The sequence below is a fragment of the Schistocerca americana genome, chromosome 8 (genome assembly GCF_021461395.2).
Source record: "Schistocerca americana isolate TAMUIC-IGC-003095 chromosome 8, iqSchAmer2.1, whole genome shotgun sequence".
In the NCBI taxonomy this organism is placed as follows: domain Eukaryota; kingdom Metazoa; phylum Arthropoda; class Insecta; order Orthoptera; family Acrididae; genus Schistocerca; species Schistocerca americana.
In genome coordinates, this window is record NC_060126.1 from 31,944,294 (window position 1) to 31,963,198 (window position 18,905).

The 18,905-nt window shown below is 43.9% G+C and overlaps 1 protein-coding gene across 2 annotated transcripts in view; it reads right to left on the bottom strand.

The window, feature by feature from the left end:
• The window catches only part of LOC124625793 (ubiquitin-fold modifier-conjugating enzyme 1), a 45,417-nt gene extending 26,575 nt beyond the window's left edge, over window positions 1–18,842 (bottom strand). The window contains exons 1-4 of one of the 2 annotated variants that reach the window (XM_047149240.1): window positions 18,673–18,841; window positions 18,448–18,579; window positions 18,203–18,370; window positions 9,147–9,298 (exon numbers count right to left, since the gene is read on the bottom strand). In XM_047149240.1, the coding sequence (XP_047005196.1) occupies window positions 9,260–9,298; window positions 18,203–18,370; window positions 18,448–18,579; window positions 18,673–18,795 (462 nt within the window). In that variant the 5' untranslated portion in view covers window positions 18,796–18,841 and the 3' untranslated portion in view covers window positions 9,147–9,259. Of the gene's footprint in view, window positions 1–9,146; window positions 9,299–18,202; window positions 18,371–18,447; window positions 18,580–18,672 lie in introns of those variants that run through there. The other variant, XM_047149239.1, reaches the window with a different exon arrangement.
• Between the last annotated feature and the right edge of the window lie 63 nt (window positions 18,843–18,905).

Consider the following 18,905-nt stretch of genomic DNA (forward strand, 5'->3'; position numbering starts at 1 on the left):
AAGAAAAGGCGGAATGAAGTTCCCATTCAGTAGAAGATTTGTTGGAAGATTCTGACTGTCAAGGGGTAAAATGTAAGGTGGAAGCTTCAGCCTGCTGTTTCTAGTGAAGGAAAGTAGCCGGATAGGAGGTTGATGCCGATGCTGTTACAAAATGGGGTGCAAGATGTTCCGCGAGAATCAACAGGTCCGTGCAAAGGCTTTCTGGGAGGGCAAGGTCTGGGAGGGTAGACTGCCGATGGCAACCTTGGAGAGACCGAAGTGTAGTCCATACCCATGACAAAGGGACAATAGAACCAAGGGAAGAAACAAAGCATTCCCAACACACCTGTTTGCTCTGTTTAATTAAGTAATGGGCTTTGGCACGAAGGCGTTTAAAGGTAATAAGATTGACAGTGGATGGGTGCCTCTCAAGGTGTTGCAAAGCTCGAGGGTGATCACGGATGGCAATGGCTATGGCCGTACTCCACCACATCAACGTAAAATGACAGTATTCCCAAAACAAACAAAATTGTAACTAAATTGTGGATAATAATTGACTTACCCTCGTATATCAGGATATTTCAATAACTGCTTTCCACTGCAGATGCAGTGTCCATGAGTGGCAAGGCTACAGAAGACTTTTCAGTGAGGAACAGGGACAGCTGTCAAACTGGAGATACTATTGATGGTGCTGCACTTGATATGGACCAACATATCTATAGAGCTATCTTAGAGGTTGAGATCAATATCTAAGAGGGTGGCTTAATGAGTTGAGGAGGGCCAAATGAAGTACCACTACAAGTCATTTCCTTTCCTGTTCCACTTGCAAAAAGAGTGAGCAGAGAACAACTCTGTATGTGCTTAGATACATGCTCTAATTTCTCTTATCCTATCTTAGGGGTCCTTGTGCAAATTCTCTCTGAGCTCCACACATTGGTCCACTAGAGCTGAGTTGTACCCTTTCCCTTACGTACTGCTCCACTCAGGAATTTCCATTATTGTCATACATAGTTGATTCAGTTCTCTTCCTTCCCATACCCTGTTACTGTCTCTCTTTAGTTAAGTAAACTCTTTCTCCATTCTTTATTGCTTAATATGTCTATACTTCCTTCTCCTCTACTGTATCAGCCTTCAAAACACACACCAGCCAACTTCTACCATTGCATTTTGAATATCTGCTACCATAATGGCCCACCATACACAACGTGCCATGCTAGAATTCTCTGCTTTTGTTGCGACAGCCCCTTTTCGAACATATTATTCCAGTGAAGTTTTTAACATATTCTCCTCTAACAACTCATGCTGCCCAACTTGCCCATTAGCCGACTGAGCATGTTTATTTAAGATGTCATAGTACACTGGCATGTGTTTATTCATGCTTTCATCATACAATCTAGCATGTTTGTTTATGACCACGTGTGTTTTTACCGTAGCGTACGTCAGTTTGTGATTATTTACAACCACACCCACTACTTCCGGCTTCCTTAAATGTTTCCCTACTTTCCTTCTAATTTCCTACTAGCTGTCTATACTTCAAAAATCTTTGGTCGTAAGTTTTCAATTTATTTTTTCAGTTACTTCCTTTTGTCTCCCATCCAACTAAGCCTTCGATCATTCTACTTTCACTGATTATGAGAACTCTCTTTGCCCTCGCAAAACTAGAATCTCATACCCTCATCCTGCAATCTTCACTGGCAGATGGTGTCTTATCTAATCAGCTTACCTTTAAAATTGGCATCTCAGACTGTTACCCTTCCCACTGCAAGACCCCTCACCTTCTCCAATTCTATCAGTCCCTCATCCTCATCAATCCAGTCCTCCATTATCACACTATCTGAGCTCAAACCATAATTGACAGCCTCTACACCTTCCAGAAAATCTGTTTACTCTGTGCCCACTACTTCTGCCAGCACTGCAATAGAAACTCTAGCCTTTCAACAGCCGGAACAGCTTTTCCAGCCACATCTGAGGAAGCTGCCAACAACAACTCCTGTCCTGTGCCCACATGGGATTACCTATTGCCAAGAAAAAGTCCACCACTCTGATCCAACCTCCCCCGGTCAACTATTCATAGCTTCCTGACCATGTCTTGCTGAATTACTACATCTTCCACATTCCTAAAAAACTTCCTCCACTCTCCATGAAACACACTGCTCCTGAACACCCATCCTACAACTCTGTTATCAATCTTTTGTCAAAACTTTGACCCTTGCAGAAGTCCCAGCCCTTTAGCCTCAAACCTAATTTCAACCATGCTGGACTTGTAAAGGACCTTATTTCCTTTACTTGTTCTTTCCTGTGGAAAGATTTCTTCACCACTGACAACAGTCAACCAAAGCTTGTTTAAAAAGGTTCCAGCCCCTCTCCAACTATGATTCCCTTCCCCTTCCAACAAGTAATTCCTTGGCAATCTTTTAGGAATTCCTCAATTCTAACATGGCCTCGCCTTCTTTTGCTAAATGCTTCCCAGTTTGAGTCCTATGTAACACTCTGCAATCCATAACCAGAAAACCAATCCAACCTAATCCTTCCCACAGCCAAGGTTCCACCACAGTGGTCCAGAATCGTAGACTATGTGACTGATGGTCTCCGCTAACTTTTCAGCACCTATGCGTACGAACCTTACAACCATGATCCCATCCAGTAGGTCCAACATGACTTCAAGCAGCTCCTCAAGGTCTTTTAGGTCCATCCCAAAAACTGACAAGTGAACCTTTCTCCCTCCTCACACCACCAGCTCGTCATACTCCTTTTGTTTACCTATTCGCAAATTCCTCAAAACCAACGCCACGTTTCCTTACAGGTTGTCCCATTGTATTTGGGTGCAATGCTCCCGGAGAACGAATCTCTGCCTTTATTCACTAACTTCTCCAAATTATAGCCTGCAATCAACTTTCCTACATTTAATGCACAGCTACTTCATTCATCTCCCCTCTATAGTTCCCCATTATGTTAACCCCAGACTCCTTGTCATAGTCACTGCGGATTGGGTCCTTGTACAACACCCCCAACCGCCTCCAGATACCAAACCCACTATCTCTTTCCTAATTCTCATAGTTAATCATACCCTGACACAGAATTTTTCACTTTCAAATACCAAATCTGTAAACAAATCTGTGATACTGCCATAGGTATCGTATTACCCTACGGCAACTCATTTATGGGCCATATGGAAGAATTCTTCCTATCCAGTCAACACCAGAAACCTCTTGTCAGGTTCAGATTTACTGATGGCATTTTCATGCTCTGGATTCATGACAACGATAAGCTTTCTTCTTTCTTCCATAACCTCAACACCTCCCAAATCTGCCTCACTTGGCCCCTCTCAACTTAATGAGCCATCTTCCTAGCTGTCGATCTCCACCTCTCAGATGACTCCATTGATATATCTGTCCATATCAAGCACACCTCAACTCTGACAGCTGCCACCCTATTGACATCAAAAAGGCTTCCTTCTAGCCTCAACATCTGTGAACTGCATCTGCAGTGGAAAACAGGAGTTGTTGGAACATACTAACAGCCTTATTACAGCCTTTACTGACGGACAATATCCTAGTCAGCTCATCCATAAACAAATATCCCACGTCATCTGCTCCTCTGACACCAGTAAACATGTAAACCACCCATTGACATGCACTTGTCTGATCACCTAGTATTACCCTGACCTTGAAAATTTCAACCACTATCTCCACCTGGACTTGAACTACATTTTTTATTGTGCCCTGGGATAGGGGATATACAGTATACCCTGGTCATCCCTATTCCAATCCTCCTCTCAATATTACACTCCATGGCTCATCCTGTTGTGGTTTACCCAGGTGCAAGACCTGTCCCACAAACCTGCTTCCTACCCAATAAAAGGCAGTGTCACATGTGAAACACTGTTATATATCAGCTATGCTGCAATTACTGTACAGCATTCAACATGGGCATGACAAGTCACCAACTGCCTACTCGCATACATGGCAACCCGCAAACCGAAGGAAACAACAAACTTGACCATCCAGTGGCTGAAGACGCTGCATACCACACCACAAATTATCAGAACATTGTGTGGGCCATTTGGATACCCCCTCCCAGCACAAGTTTCCCTGAACTACACAGATGAGAATTATATCTCCAGCATATCCTGCATTCTCGCAATCCCCCTGGCCTAAACCCCTGCTCACCTGTTCCCACTGCCGCACCTTACCTTTTTCCTTCCCTCTTTGGTTCACACCATTCCTTCCTCATCCAGATTGTGCACTGCCTCCTCCCACTATCACTGTCATCCCCCCTCTCCCATGCTGGCACACAAGATGCAATATCTGAGAATTTCATCGTAAAAATCAGAAAACGGTCTTACATCCTAATGTCCTCAGCCACTTTCAAAGTAGTCAACTTGGACATAAATGCAACACTCTCAGTCTTGTCCCCCTTTCTGGGAGCACTCGTGGATGTCTGCAGGGTGAAGGGTGTTCAAGACTCGATGCGATTCCACTTGGTTGTCTTCAGTCTAGTCAAACATTGCTTCTTCACCCCAATTTTTATCTTCGGGAACAGGTAGAAGTTTCAAGGGGTTAAGTCTGGAAAGTAGGGAGGGTAGGGAACTGTTGCTAACTTGTTTCCGGCCAGTAATTCCTTCATAATGAGTGAGGTGTGCACGGGAGCGTTGTCACGATGCACCAATCAGTCTTCCTTCTTCCACAGCTCTGGCTGTTTGCACCGACCATTTTACCTTACTTGCCTCCAAACCCTGCAGTAAAACTGCCCACTGACAGTATGACCACGTGGGACAAACTTCTTATGCACTGTTCCCTGAGTGAAAAAAAAAATAATAATAAATAAATAAATAAATAAATAAAAAACCAACTTGTTGAGCTTTTTTCGGCTTTGTAGAAAATGACATTTTCCATTGTGACCATTGTTGCTTCATTTCAGTGTCATAATCGCTGATCCAAAATTAACCACCTGTTATGACACTGAATAAGAATTTTGAAACAATGGAAAATTCAGGATGGAATGTAACAATATTATGAGAAAAGGAAAGTTGCTACTCATCATATAGCAGAGATGCTGAGTTGCAGATAGGCACAACAAAAAGGCTATCACAAATAAAGCTTTCAGCCATTATGGCCATCATCAACAATAAAGAAAAACACACACACACACACACACACACACACACACACGCACACACGCACACACGCGCGCGCTCGCGCGCACGCAATGTGACACACACGACTGGACTCTCAGGGAGTGTGGTTTCATTAGTCTGCGACTGCAGTCGTGTGTGTGTGTGTGTGTGTGTGTGTGTGTGTGTGTGTGTGTGTGTGTGTCTTGTTGACAAAGGCCATAATGGCGGAAGGCTTCATCTGTGACAGCCTTTTCTGCAACTCAGCATCTCCGCTATATGGCAAGTAGCAACTTCCCCTTTCATAATATTGAATCAGAATTCTGGATACATTCTAACTCTTTGTTGCAGCTCAGGGCACATCTGATTCCTGAGGTTTCATTGGTTGATGCTGAGAATGTGAGGGACAAACTTCACTGCAATTCATCTCACCATCAGTTCATCGGCTAGAATTTGTTGACATGTACCCTATCACAGCCCAAGTCTGTTACAAACATTGTGAATTGTCTGTCTTCAGTCTTCATGAATCATGTCAACACTTTCATGATCATTTCTGGTGTTGTAACTGTTCACGGTAGACTAGAATGTTTGTCATCTTCCACAGATTCTCAGCTTACCTCGAAGCACTTTGACCACTCAAATATTGTTGCTTGATTCAGTGCACTCTCATAAAATGCCTCTGTCAACATGTGGTGGGTTTCAGGTACAGGTTTTCTTCAACTCTCAACAGAATTTGATGTACACCTGTTGCTCCATCACACTGTCCTATTCACAATTCGTAGAACTACTGAAACACATCCTGACAAGCATCACTAGAACTCACAATTGCATGCATCAAAGATGATGCAACTTTGTGCTGCAGTAACTAAGACGTGTACCTTGAGAAATCTAGCAGCAGAAAGTCATACTGCTACTGGTTTGATCGGTACAATGAAATTCTCCGGTAGTTTTTACCCTTCTCCTTTCCCTGCCTTCTTCCATTTTCATTTCCACCTCGTTCTCTCTTTTCACTCTCTTCCCTCTGCCCCTCTCTCTTTCCACATCTTTTTCATTACTATCATCCATACTCCTTTCGAATTCTTGTGTGGCTGCAGAGCCATGTGTCCAGGGACCTTCCTCTTTCTTGCTAACTCCTCCTTGTGTCCTTCCCTACTCCGTTCCAACCTCCACCAGCTCACACAACTACTCTCAATAATTGCGTATGAATAATCAGTCTTGCTGTGGCGTGTTGGGTCTTAGTGTTGTTTTGTGTGTAATTTTGCTAGAAAAAGAGCAAGAGCTCGAAAGCTAGTGTAAATGCTGTTTCTTTTTGGTGTCTCTGCACTCCACACACCAGTTCATTATAGGGCTTTTTCCGATGCCATTCACACCAGCAGTACGGGAAGAATGACTGTTTGAATGCTTGTGTGTAAGCTATAACTAGTCAACAACAAGAAGTTCGAGACTTAATAGCAGTTTGACAATGGGAAACTGTGGAAGATAATGAAATAGCAAACAGTATGATTATGCAAGAAAAATGTGTAAGCTTTTTAATTCCATATTCTTAAATCTGTAGTCAAGACTGACTCTCACTCTTTCAGTGAAAGGTAGCAGTAGGATAGTTAAACGTATTCAGTGTGATAACAAAATATGCCTTCTTAGGTGCATTACGTCTACATCTATACTCTGCAAACCACAGTTTACTACATGGCAGAGAGTATGTACCAGTTATAAGGGTTTCTTCAAATTCCTTTCACATACGGAGCATGGGAAGAATAATTATTTCCAATGCCTTTGTGAGTTCTGTAAGCATTCTCATCTTACCCTAAGAGAGTAATACATAGGGGGTTATAGTACATTCCAGAGTAATCATTTAAAGTCAGTTCTTGAAACTTTGTTAATAGATCTTCTCAGGGTAGTTTATGTCCATCTTCAAGTGCCTTGAAGTTCAGTTCCTTCAGTATCTCTGCGACTCTCGCACGGACCAAACAAACCTGCCCTTCTCTGTATAGGTTCAATAATCTCTGTTAGTCCTATATGGTACTGGTCCCACGCACCTGAGCAATAGTCTAGAACCTGTTGCACGAGTGATTTGTAAGCAGTCTCCTCTGTAGACTGGTTGCACTTCCTAGTATTCTACTAATAAACTGAAGTCTACCACTTGCTTTACCCACGGCTGAGCCTATGTGATAATTCCATTTCACATCTACATAGATACTCCACAAGCCACCATATGGTGCACGGTGAGGGGTACTCTGGACCACTACTTGTCACCCCCCCCCCCCCCACCCCTTCTTTTCCACTCACAAATTGAGCAAGGAAAAAACAACTGTCTGTGGAATTTTGATGTGGACTTCCTCAAAGATGTCAGATCTCTTTGTCGCCATTAGATCTATTTAATTATATTTCCATCATGAATGGGTTCTGAACTATTTGTTCTTGGTAGTTTTCAGAGAAGACATTTAGTAATGTTTCTCATTATGTCTTATAATACTGACCACTAACAAAACTGTAATTTTCCCAATTGATTGTTGGATGAGTCTCCACTGATAATTACAGCATCTTTGGGGAACTTATGCACAATCTAACTGAAGTTTTCTCTAAACTTTTTGGTTACATTGGGAGATGGGTCTGGTGCATGACAGAAGGATCATTTTATATACACTCTTGATACTGCTTCTAGCCCAAACAATCCCACATGCAGCTTCAATTTCTATCTCGGTGAATTTGAGTTTCCTTTCTACTGCGACAAATACACAACCTCCATTTCCCCTTTGCCTATGCCTTCAATATATATTAAAATGCGTAGTGCATCCCTGGTCCATTTAGGGAGACTCTGCAGTTCTCAACCACATGGCGCAAGTCCAGAAAGTCACAGCCTAGCTTGTAACAGAACCTCTGAAGTCTCTGGTTCAGTCCTTCCACTCACCTCAGAAACAAAGAGTCGTGATCAGTTCTGAGGACATTGTTGCAAATTGTGAGCTTCTCAACCTTCCCTGCCAGTCGCTGAAATGACCCAAGTATGACCTCAGAGCCCAGATGAAAGGCATTTGTTCTAACGTACAACACAATTTGCAGTTAATTGCACTCTGTTCCCTCAATGGCTGCTGGAATAGCCTCTTCATCATGTTGAGTGCACCTGATGTCTTTCCCTGTCCCTTGCTGCCATTTCCTTAAGGTGTACCATCAGTCACCACATGTTGGAACTGCCAATGATTAATATACCCCTACCATTTAGTGTTTGCCTCCTCTTCACACTGATCAAAACAGGCTTCCTCAAAAAAGTGAAGAGAGCTTCAATGGCTATCCCTAACATGTTGGTTTGGGGGATTAGTACAACACCCTGAGTCCTCTCTGACCCCCATACACCCTGTACAGGACACCTCATAGCCAATTGGATAAGTAATGATGGATTCTGTACTTTCTGCATCGGGGACAGGATCCACAGGAGAGGATAGTACTTTTAAGTACCTCTGGTACAGGTATCACAGGTACACGGCTCTTGGGAGCTCTTCCAACATTCCGATTCACAGCTGCTGCTTCAACAGTAGTCAGCGAAATTTCCAGCTGCTTACGAAGGTTAACCAACTCGTCCTGTGTTCGAGAACAGCGTTCACAGTTGAACTGCATTTTGGCTGGCATAACGTATTACACACAGTGAAGAAATAACTTTAATTAAGTCTGCTGATTGTCTTTTAATCTGTTGAGCTCAAACTTTGCTAATTCCCTTTATGAACTGAAGCAAATACATAAGCCAATACAAAAACCTGTGGTAAAAATTACTATTTTTCTAAATCATTTTGAGGTTAATTATGGTTGTTAGCAAACTCAAAAACAGAGTTAATTTATGAAAATTGTAAAGAATATATAGGGCTGATCATCTTTAAGGGAAAACTAGAGGTAGCACAATATGTTAATTAGAATACATACTACAATAACTAAATCACAATTACTACAACTGAAAAACTAATATTATGAATGTGCTAAGTGCCATTTTTTTAAAAAATTGACTTTATTCACTCTAAAGGAGATACATCCATGCAAGTACATTATACTAGAAGCGCTTCATTATATGACAAAGGTAAGAAGTTGTAACTGTGACCAACAGATGGTATTGCTCTTAGCTCCACGGCCTTCTTCATTCGTCGATCACTGTTTAATTATATTACATCAGTTTTACACGCCTACTTAACGCTGCCATGTTGTTGTTGTGTTGTGGTCATATTTCTGCCATGGAAAAACAAAATGATGCTAGTAACGTCCCAAAACATTGCTTATCTGTGAAAGTTCAATGGCATGGAAAACAATTCCAGCAAAATACATAAAGAAAGCAGGTAGGTATTTGATTTATACACTGTCTTGTTCCATTTTTGTCAGAACTAGGTTTGACTAATGTGATGGGGAACAGTGTACAATGAATTCATGTAAGTACTTATTTTGTGAAACACATGGAATGGAAATATACCTAGTGTAATCAGAACATGTTTTGAATATACTGAAACTTGAGTAAGTAATCTTTCCCTTTTCAGCTGAAATGTAAATGTAGCCATCATTTGAGTCTTCGTTGAACGAATTAAGAACAAATTTATTTCACAACTTCTATAAGCAAAATGAAACTGGCACAACCCTAATGGGTTTAATGAAAATACTACCAGTCTCCAGGTGGTACAGGGATGAATATGTCAAACCAAAGAACAGCCATCATCAATCAAGTGTAGTGTATAGGGTTCCCGATGGAAAAGATTGTCATTTCAGAGTCTGCTGTAAAACATTCAGGGATGTACTTTGTGTTTCAAAGAGGAGGATTGCGACATTAACCAATACACTGAAGATGGGCCAAGTGTTGCACCATGACAACAGAGGTGGTGCACACAACAGCAAATATACTAAGGATGATGCTCTACTGATAAAGCAACACATATTGTCAATTCCAAGAGAGGAAACTCATTATTGCTGAAGGAAGTCTTCTAAATACCTCAGCCGCGATCTTAATATTAGTCGCTTATGCAAAGCATTTAAAGTCAAATTTCCAGAGACCAAAGTTTATGAAATACAGTATAGGCAGATATTTCTTAAATACTTTCCAGATCTATCATTTGGAAGACTAGGGTCATATACTTGTGACTCGTTGCACCTTGACAGGAAAGGGTACTCACCAGAGAACACAAGAAAATCAGAAAGCACTAGAACTGCACCATAGAAAGGCAGAAAGTGCAATGACAAACATGAAGAATGATGCAAAGTCTTCAACTAAGCCTGGAGCTAACACTTTTACATTGGCAATCGATCTGTAGCAAGTATTGTTTGTTCCAACTCTTACACACTCACATATGTTCTACTTATGCCAGATTTTGTGTTATGACTTCTGTGTTCCTGTTCATGACAACAGTGAGGGAATAATGTGTTTGTGGCATGAAGGTGAAGGGACTCTGGGAGCTAACAACAAAGCATCCTGTCTGTTTCATGTCCTGAATTGCACTAAAAATACTGTCAGCATAACTGGTAACAAAACAAAACTTGTGATTTGGAGTGACAACTGCAAGGATTTTATTGACTTCAAGACTGCTGCTGGTAAAGTCATCAACACAACAATGCTACACATCAGCTCTGCCACACAAATTAAAATCACCTCACCTGAACAGGTGATTATAGAAGTATCCGATTCCACCCATCTGCTTTGACCCATAATGTCATCAATATGGTGGAAATGGCTATTCTAAGCTTCTCCAATATGGTGCCTATGATTTCCCCCCCCCCCCCCCCCCCACGCACACGCGCGCACACACACACACACACACACACACACACACACAAAAGTACATATAAGTACGGCAGTAATATCTCCCTCCAAAAATACAATCACACTAATGGGACAACCAAGGGAAATTGAGGGTTTTCTGGGTGGGGACAAGCTTTTTTTCTTTTAAACCTTACAACATGATCCCAAAACACACAAAGCGACAAAAAAATTACAAAATTCTGCTACACCAAAAAAATCTACAGGAATCTGACACTTCCCTTGACCTATATAGATCAACCACACCTGACAATATCACAACACCAACACCTACCACTTAAACTACAAAAATTGGAATCGGTCACTTTTCTTGACTTATATAGGTCAACCATGATTATTGGTACAAAAAAAAACCAACACCTACAACTACAAAAAATAGAACAAAAACCACAACACCTTAAAAGCCCAAGAATCTAACATCTCTACATAAATTAAAACACATTCAGTATACCATAAACACACAAAACTTTACAACTTGAATAGCTAAAAAACAGAAACAAACAATTACCTATCACCAACAAATTCCAGTGCTGTAAACTAGGTCCCCCCCCCCCCACCCACACACACACCAGACGACAGCCTCAAACACAACAAGACATCTATAAACACAAGCAACGCATGAACTCCGCACCATAATAAAGTCACACACCGCAACACCCTTACGGCTTGGTGAGAGCAGACAGGTGGAATCTGACACTTCCATTGACATTGGAGTAGTACTTTTTTTTTTAGGGTGCAAAACTGCTACGGTCATTAGCACTCGGTCTATGACTTAGGAAAAGGTAAAAAAACGAAACTGGAAACCAACAGCAATGGGAGCGAAACTCAAAAAAGTGGGGAAACTAATACCAGAAGGAAAGCTTAAAAAACCACTATGGAAGGGGGGTTGTTTGTCCCCAAAAAGAGCTTTAAATGACTGACATCATCTCACTGGCACTAATAAACTCGAGAACGCGATCGGCTGAGCGCGTGTCATCTGCTAAAATGGAAGATATATATCAGGCGACAGCTGTAGACGGGCGCGTAACAGAGTAAAATAAGGGCACTCGAGTAAAAGGTGTCTGACCATCCACAGTTGAGAGCAGTGGGGACAGAGTGGGGGAGGATTGCCACTTAAAAGATGTCGATGGCTAAAAAGACAATGCCCTATCCGGAGTCTAGTTAAAAATACCTCCTTCCGACGATGAGTTCGGGAGGAAGAAGTCCAAGCACAGGGAAGAGTTTTCACGTCCTGCAATTTATTATTGGGAAGTGTCGGCCAATGTGCGTGCCATAGAAGAGCAACACGACATAAAAAAACTCCACAGATTGGCGAAGGGAATCACGTGAATAGCAGGCTGAAGAAGAGAGACTGCAGCCTTGGCTGCTATATTGGCCACCTCATTTCCACAGATACCAACACGACCTGGGATCCAGAGGAATGCCACAGAGACGTCCCCCAAGTGGAGCAAGTGGAGGCAGTCCTGAATGCGGTCACTGGTCGGGAAGCCGAAATCGATTTGGGGTGTCGCCAACAATATAGGCACTCCCAACACCAAACAATGTTTTTGAGCCATCAGTGTAAATAAATGTGACATCCTTCATTTGTGCGCATAGAGCAGCAAATGCCCGACGATAAACAAGAGAAGGGGTACCTTCCTTGGGAAACTGACAAAGGTCACGGAGCAGGCAGGTCAGGGGCCGGAGTCAAGGTGGTGCTGTACCCCAAGTTGTCAAGAAAGGCTTAGGAAAGTGGAAGGAAAGAGAATGTAGCAGTTGACGGAAGCGGACTCCAGGTGGTAGTAGGGAGGAAGGGCGGCCTGCATAACCTAAATCCAAGGAGGTGTCAAAAAAAATGTTATGGGCCGGATTAGCAGGCATGGAAGACAAATGGCTAGCATAAAGACTCAGAAGGACAGCTCGCCAATTGGACAGCAGAGGTTCAGCAGTCTCAGCATAAAGGCTTTCAACAGGGCTGGTGTAAAAACCTCCAGACACTAAACGTAATCCACGGTGGTGGACAGAGTCGAGACGCCGAAGAATAGATGGCCGAGCAGAAGAGTAAACTATGCTTCCATAGTCCAATTTCGAGTACACTAAGGCGCGATAGAGGCAGAGAAGGACCACTCCGTCTGCTCCCCAGGAGGTACCATTCAGGACACGGAGGGTGTTAAGGGGGCGCAGACAGCGAGCCGAAAGATAGGAAACGTGGGAGGACCAGCACAGTTTTCTGTAAAACATAAGACCCAAGAACTTAGTGATGTCCGCGAACGGAAGGCTGACAGAGGCTAGATGTAAGGAAGGCGGAAGAAACTCGTACCACGCCAAAAATTGACACAAATGATCTTACTGGGAGACAAGCGGAAGCCGGTTTCGATGCTCCAAGAGTGGAGGCGATTGAGACATCCTTGAAGACGTCGTTCAAGAAGGCTGGTCCGTTGAGAGCTGTAGTAGATCGCAAAATCGTCCACAAAGAGGGAGCCTGAGACATCAGGAAGGAGACAACCCATAATTGGACTTATGGCAATGGCACACAGTAAAACACTCAGCACAGAGCCCTGGGGTACCTCGTTTTCTTGGGAGAAAGTACGGGAGAAGGTAGTGTTCACCCGCACTTTTAATGTGTGCTCTGCCATAAATTCACAAACAAAAAGGGGCAGCCGACCTCGAAAGCCCCAAGAGAACAGCGTGCGAAGAATGCCTGTCCTCCAACAGGTATCGTATGCTCTCTCCAGATCAAAAAATATTGCTACTGTTTGGCGTTTCGTGAGAAAATTGTTCATGATATAAGTGGAGAGAGCAACAAGATGGTCAACGGAAGAACGATGCTTTCAGAAACCGCATTGGGCAGGTGTTAAAAGACTTCAGGACTCCAGCCACCAGGCTAAACGGCAATTCACCATACGCTCCAAAATCTTACATACACTACTCTTGAGAGAAATGGGGCAATAGCTAGAGGGGAGATGTTTGTCCTTTCCAGGTTTCGGAACAGGAACGACGATAGCTTCCCGCCATCTTCTGGGAAAAGTACTGTCGGTCCAAATTCGATTATAAAGGCGAAGGAGGCAACGCAGACTATGGTACGATAAATGCAGCAACATTTGGATGTTGATACCATCTGATCCTGGGGCGGAAGAGTGAGAGGAAGAGAGTGCATGTTGGAGTTCCCGCATGGAGAAAACAGTACTATAGCTTTCGCGATTTTGAGAGGAGAAAGCAAGAGGTTGCACTTCCCCCGCACGTTTCTTCGGGAGAGAAGCTGGCGGGTAATTTGAAGAGCTCGAAATCTCAGCAAAGCGTTGACCCAATGAGTTAGAAATTGCGACGGGGTCCACTAATGTATCATGTGTGACAGTGAGCCCAGAGACCGGGGAGAAACTAGGCGCGCCTGATAACCATCGAATCCGACTCCAAACTTCCGAGGAGGGAGTGAAGGTGTTAAATGAGCTAGTAAAGAAGTCCCAGCTGGCCTTCTTGCTATCGCGGATGACACGACGGCATCGTGCACGGAACTGCTTATAGCGGATACAGTTGGCCAAGTAGGATGGTGGCGGAAAACGCGAAGAGCATGTCGCCGCTCATGTATTGCATCACAGCATGCCTCATTCCACCAAGGAACTGGGGGGTGCCGAGGCAATTCGGAGGTGCGTGGTATTGAACGTTCCACAGCCGTAAGAATAGCTTCTGTAATATGAGTGACCTCATCGTCGACGCTAGGAAAGTGACGGTCATCGAATGTCGCTAGAGACGAAAAAAGTGTCCAATCAGCTTGGGCAAACTTCCAGCGTCTCGGGCGCATATACGGCAGTTGTGGCTGCAATCTAAGGACGCATGGAAAGTGGTCACTCGAGTGTGAATCAGCAAGAGCGAACCATTCGAAGCGCCGAGCTAGCGGAACAGTACTGACCAAAAGGTCCAAATGAGAGAAATTTGCCGTAGAGGCAGACAAAAATGTAGGGTCCCCAGTGTTGAGGCAAACAAGATCCGCGTGGTGGAAGATGTCTATCAATAGTGAGCCCCGCGGACAAGGACGCGGAGATCCCCAAAGCGGGTGGTGGGCATTGAAGTCCCCAACCAGCAAATAGGGGGACAGAAGCTGAACAAGTAGATGAAGGAGATCAGCTCTTGCCATTGGTGTGGATGATGGAATGTATACAGTACAAAGAAAGAAGATGTATCCAGAAAGGGAAAGACGGACAGCGACAGCTTGGAAGGAACTGTTTAAGGGGATTGGGTGATAATGGAGAATATCATGGAGAAGAATCATGAGTCCTCCATGTGCTGGAGTGCCTTCAACTGAGGGGAGATCAAATCGGACTGATTGAAAATGGGGGTAAACAAAGCGATCGTGGGGACTCAGCTTTGTTTCCTGAAGACAGAAGATGACCGGTGAGTATGATCGTAAGAGGATCGACAATTCATCCCGATTGGCTCTAATGCCGCAGATATTCCAATGGATAATGGACATAGGGTGGACAGAAAAGGGAAATGTGACCAAGGTTGCCCTCAACTCAACGATTGCTCAGAGCCGGCGACCGACAGCATGGAACAGCATTCTGCCGAAGGCAGAAGATCCTGATCCATAGGTTGTTCGGGAGCAGCTTCTGCCACCACCGATCGGCCGGTTGATCGGCCACCAGCAGTGTGCCTCGGTGACACAGAAGAGGCCGAGGGCGATTACCACCAGGTGGTGCTGTAGATGAGACACGCTGTGGCAGAGGAGAGGAACTGGGTTTCTTATTAGCCTTCTTGGAAACAGGACATTGAGAGGAAGGAGGAATCGATGGTTGCGAAGTCGGGGTACGTAAAAAATCTTCACGAGTAGGCTCTTTTTTGGAAGTCCGAGAGTGCAATTTTGGGGCTCGGGATTTAGCAGAACCCGATGAAGGGTGAGCCATAGAGGGAGGAGGTGAGAGTGGGGAGGTTGAACGGGCGATCTTTGCACTGGCTGATCTGACGATCGTGGCACTAAAGGTGAGATCACACGTCTGTGTGGCTGCCTCCTTTGTTGGCCGAGGAGAGGCAAGGACAGTGCTGTATGTACCTCTGTGAGGCACAGTGGGCCTTCGACTGGCGAATAACTTTTGAGCAGCAAAGGTAGACACCTTTTCCTTCACTCTGATTTCCTGAATGAGCCGTTTGTCTTTAAAAATGGGGCAATCTCTAGAGGAAGCAGCGTGGACACCCATACAGTTGATGCAATGAGGGGATGGAGGTGGACAAGCACCCTCATGGCCATCCTTGCCACACGTAACGCATTTGGCCGGATTGGAACATGACTGGCTGGTATGATTGAACCGCTGACACCGATAGCAACGCGTAGGGTTTAGGGTGTAAGGGCGAACAGAAATTATCTCATAGCCCGCTTTTTTGGTCGATGGAAGTTGAAGTCTGTCAAATGTCAAGAAGACAGCACGGGTTGGAACGATGTTCTTGTCAACCCTTTTCATGACTCGATGAACAGCTGTTATGCTCTGGTCAGACAGGTAGTTTTGAATTTCCTCTTCGGACAATCCATCGAGGGAGCGTGTGTAAACGACCCCACGTGATGAATTTAAAGTGCGGTGCGCTTCCACCCAGACAGGGAAGGTGTGTAGCAGTGAAGTACGCAGCAATTTTTGTGCCTGGAGGGCAGTGACTGTTTCTAACAACAAGGTGCCATTTCGTAATCAGGAACAAGACTTTACAGGACCTACAATTGCATCGACACCTTTCTGAATAATGAAGGGGTTGACTGTGGAGAAGTCTTGGCCTTTGTCCGACCGAGAAACAACAAGGAACTGTGGCAACAATGGAAGAATTGTCTGTGACTGAGACTCATTTAACTTTCGCTTGTGAGCAGACATAGTAGATGATGAGGAAACCATTGCGGAAGTATCCCCCATGATTACCGGCATCTCCGATGGCCCGCTCCTTCCTTGTGGGGGCCCTCTCTGAGGGCACTCCCGCCTTACGTGATTGTTCACACCTCACGTCACACCTTCCGAGAAACGGACGGAGGGACCAATCGGCACGTTCGGAAGGTATCAGCTTGGGTAATCACCCCTCCCTGGGCCTAGCCGTTACGAGGGGGTACATACGTGTCCTACCTGTCTACCCGGGGTGGGGAATTATGCTTTACCCCGTCACCGGATATGCATGGGGATATGTGGGTCGGCCTTCAGACATGCACAGTGAGGAAAAAAGAAAAAGGGAGGAACAAAGAAAAGGGAAGGAAAGAAGAGAGGTCTCAAACACCGCAGCGGAGTACATGGTAAAGAGAAGAGGTAAGGAAAAGAGGACAAAGACTTGCCAGCAGAGAAAGAGAAGAAGAGAGACTGTTTTACAGTTTCGAGCGTCTGTCTGTGGACGTAGGCGCTAAACATACTCCCAGAGGGGGAGAAAGGGAAGGGAAGGGAAGAGGCGGAGGTGAGGGAGGGGGGGGGGATGGGGGATGGGGAAGGATGTAGAAAAGGAAGGTATGCAGCCCGGAAAGGAAGGAGGGCCACACTAGCTCGGGGTCCCGTATTCGCTACGCACGTATCCACAAAAGAGTTGTGGACCCCCTGGGGTGACCCTTTGAGTAGTGTACATCAAAAGGACATTCAGTGACATTCAACAATGGGAAAGTGTAAACATCCTAAAGAAAGGCAATTGCCTCAATTCCATGACTGTATACTGAAAAACGAAGTAGCAGCTTGCTATGGAACCTTTATACATTACCATTGGCAGTTTTTTACCGATTTGTGTAATGCACCTCACAGTGGTTTGCAGAGTATCGATACAGATAGATGATACTGCAAACCTAAGATATTTGTTGCATATCGTTTACATCTCTTGTATTTAGGCACATCTTGTCAGCCATTACAGCTTGATATCTCTATTGAACTTAGCCCATTTAGCTTGAATAAGGCAATGTGAAGGACACCTTCTGCTTTCAAGTTTTTAATTTTCTTTTTTTGGACAACTCAATGCAATTTTCTCTGGACTTGCATTATAGTTTATACTTCCTGGATATTAATGAATGTATTAATGCAATGGAATGTGTGTGTGCTAATTTTGTATGTCATACAATTCTGGTCTTGTTATACTTAAAAATATTAATTTTGGTTCCTAGCATGTTCAGAATGGTAGGTCTTCAATTATATACCATGTATTCTTTAATGAGGCTAATAGATTCCCTTATGACTAACAAACAGATATTCGTTCTTTAACTTACAAAAGCTGCAGAGACCGTTTCAAGATTCTGCCACTTCATTTACAAGGACTGTCCCACTTAAGGCCAGACTTGCCAGGAAATTAGTTGTCTGTCATCTAATATACGCACAGGAGCGGGTAGAGTGATTGAAAAGCAACTTTCAGAGGCATATACATACCCCTAAGGCCATCGCATGTGCAATTCCAAACTTCGGAACATTTCTGGCCCATAATGGTTTGAAATGATCTGTTAAACAAATTTTTCCACCTCTGTACATTTTTGCTGTCTTTCCATCAAGTTCTGGAAGAGCAATTTCCGGCGCCGTCGTCGGATAGGTAACTGGTATCTGCAAAATGCAAAACAGCAGTTAATTCTGTTTCTTTCTTTCTTTGGAGGCACATATTCATGATCATGAACACTTACATCGAACTCGACATCAAACTCGTATTTCAGAAGGTTATGGATATACCAGCACTTCCCAAACCATCTTGTCCCTTCTTTGTTAGATTCTAGTCGAAACCAATCGTTATCAGCAGCCTTATTATTTTGTACGTACTGAAATAGACAGAAACATAATTTGTTTTCTGCTGGTAAGGTTACGTTCCATATGGTGCACCCACATATATAGTAGCTTGCTATATTACATACCTTAATAAGGCACTGGTACTCTTCCTTTAATCTTTGTACCCATAATTCTTTCTCTCTTGGTCCTGCTTTAGTTTTAAGTAACGGAATACCGCTTAATGTAGATTTTGTAGCTTCGTCAACCATACTTCAAACTCATACGACAGTTTTTACATCGCTTATGTTGGGCACACTGCTTTTGATTTTGCATGGTTAATCTACACTACTTCTCACTAATAAGTTACGATATTTATGGA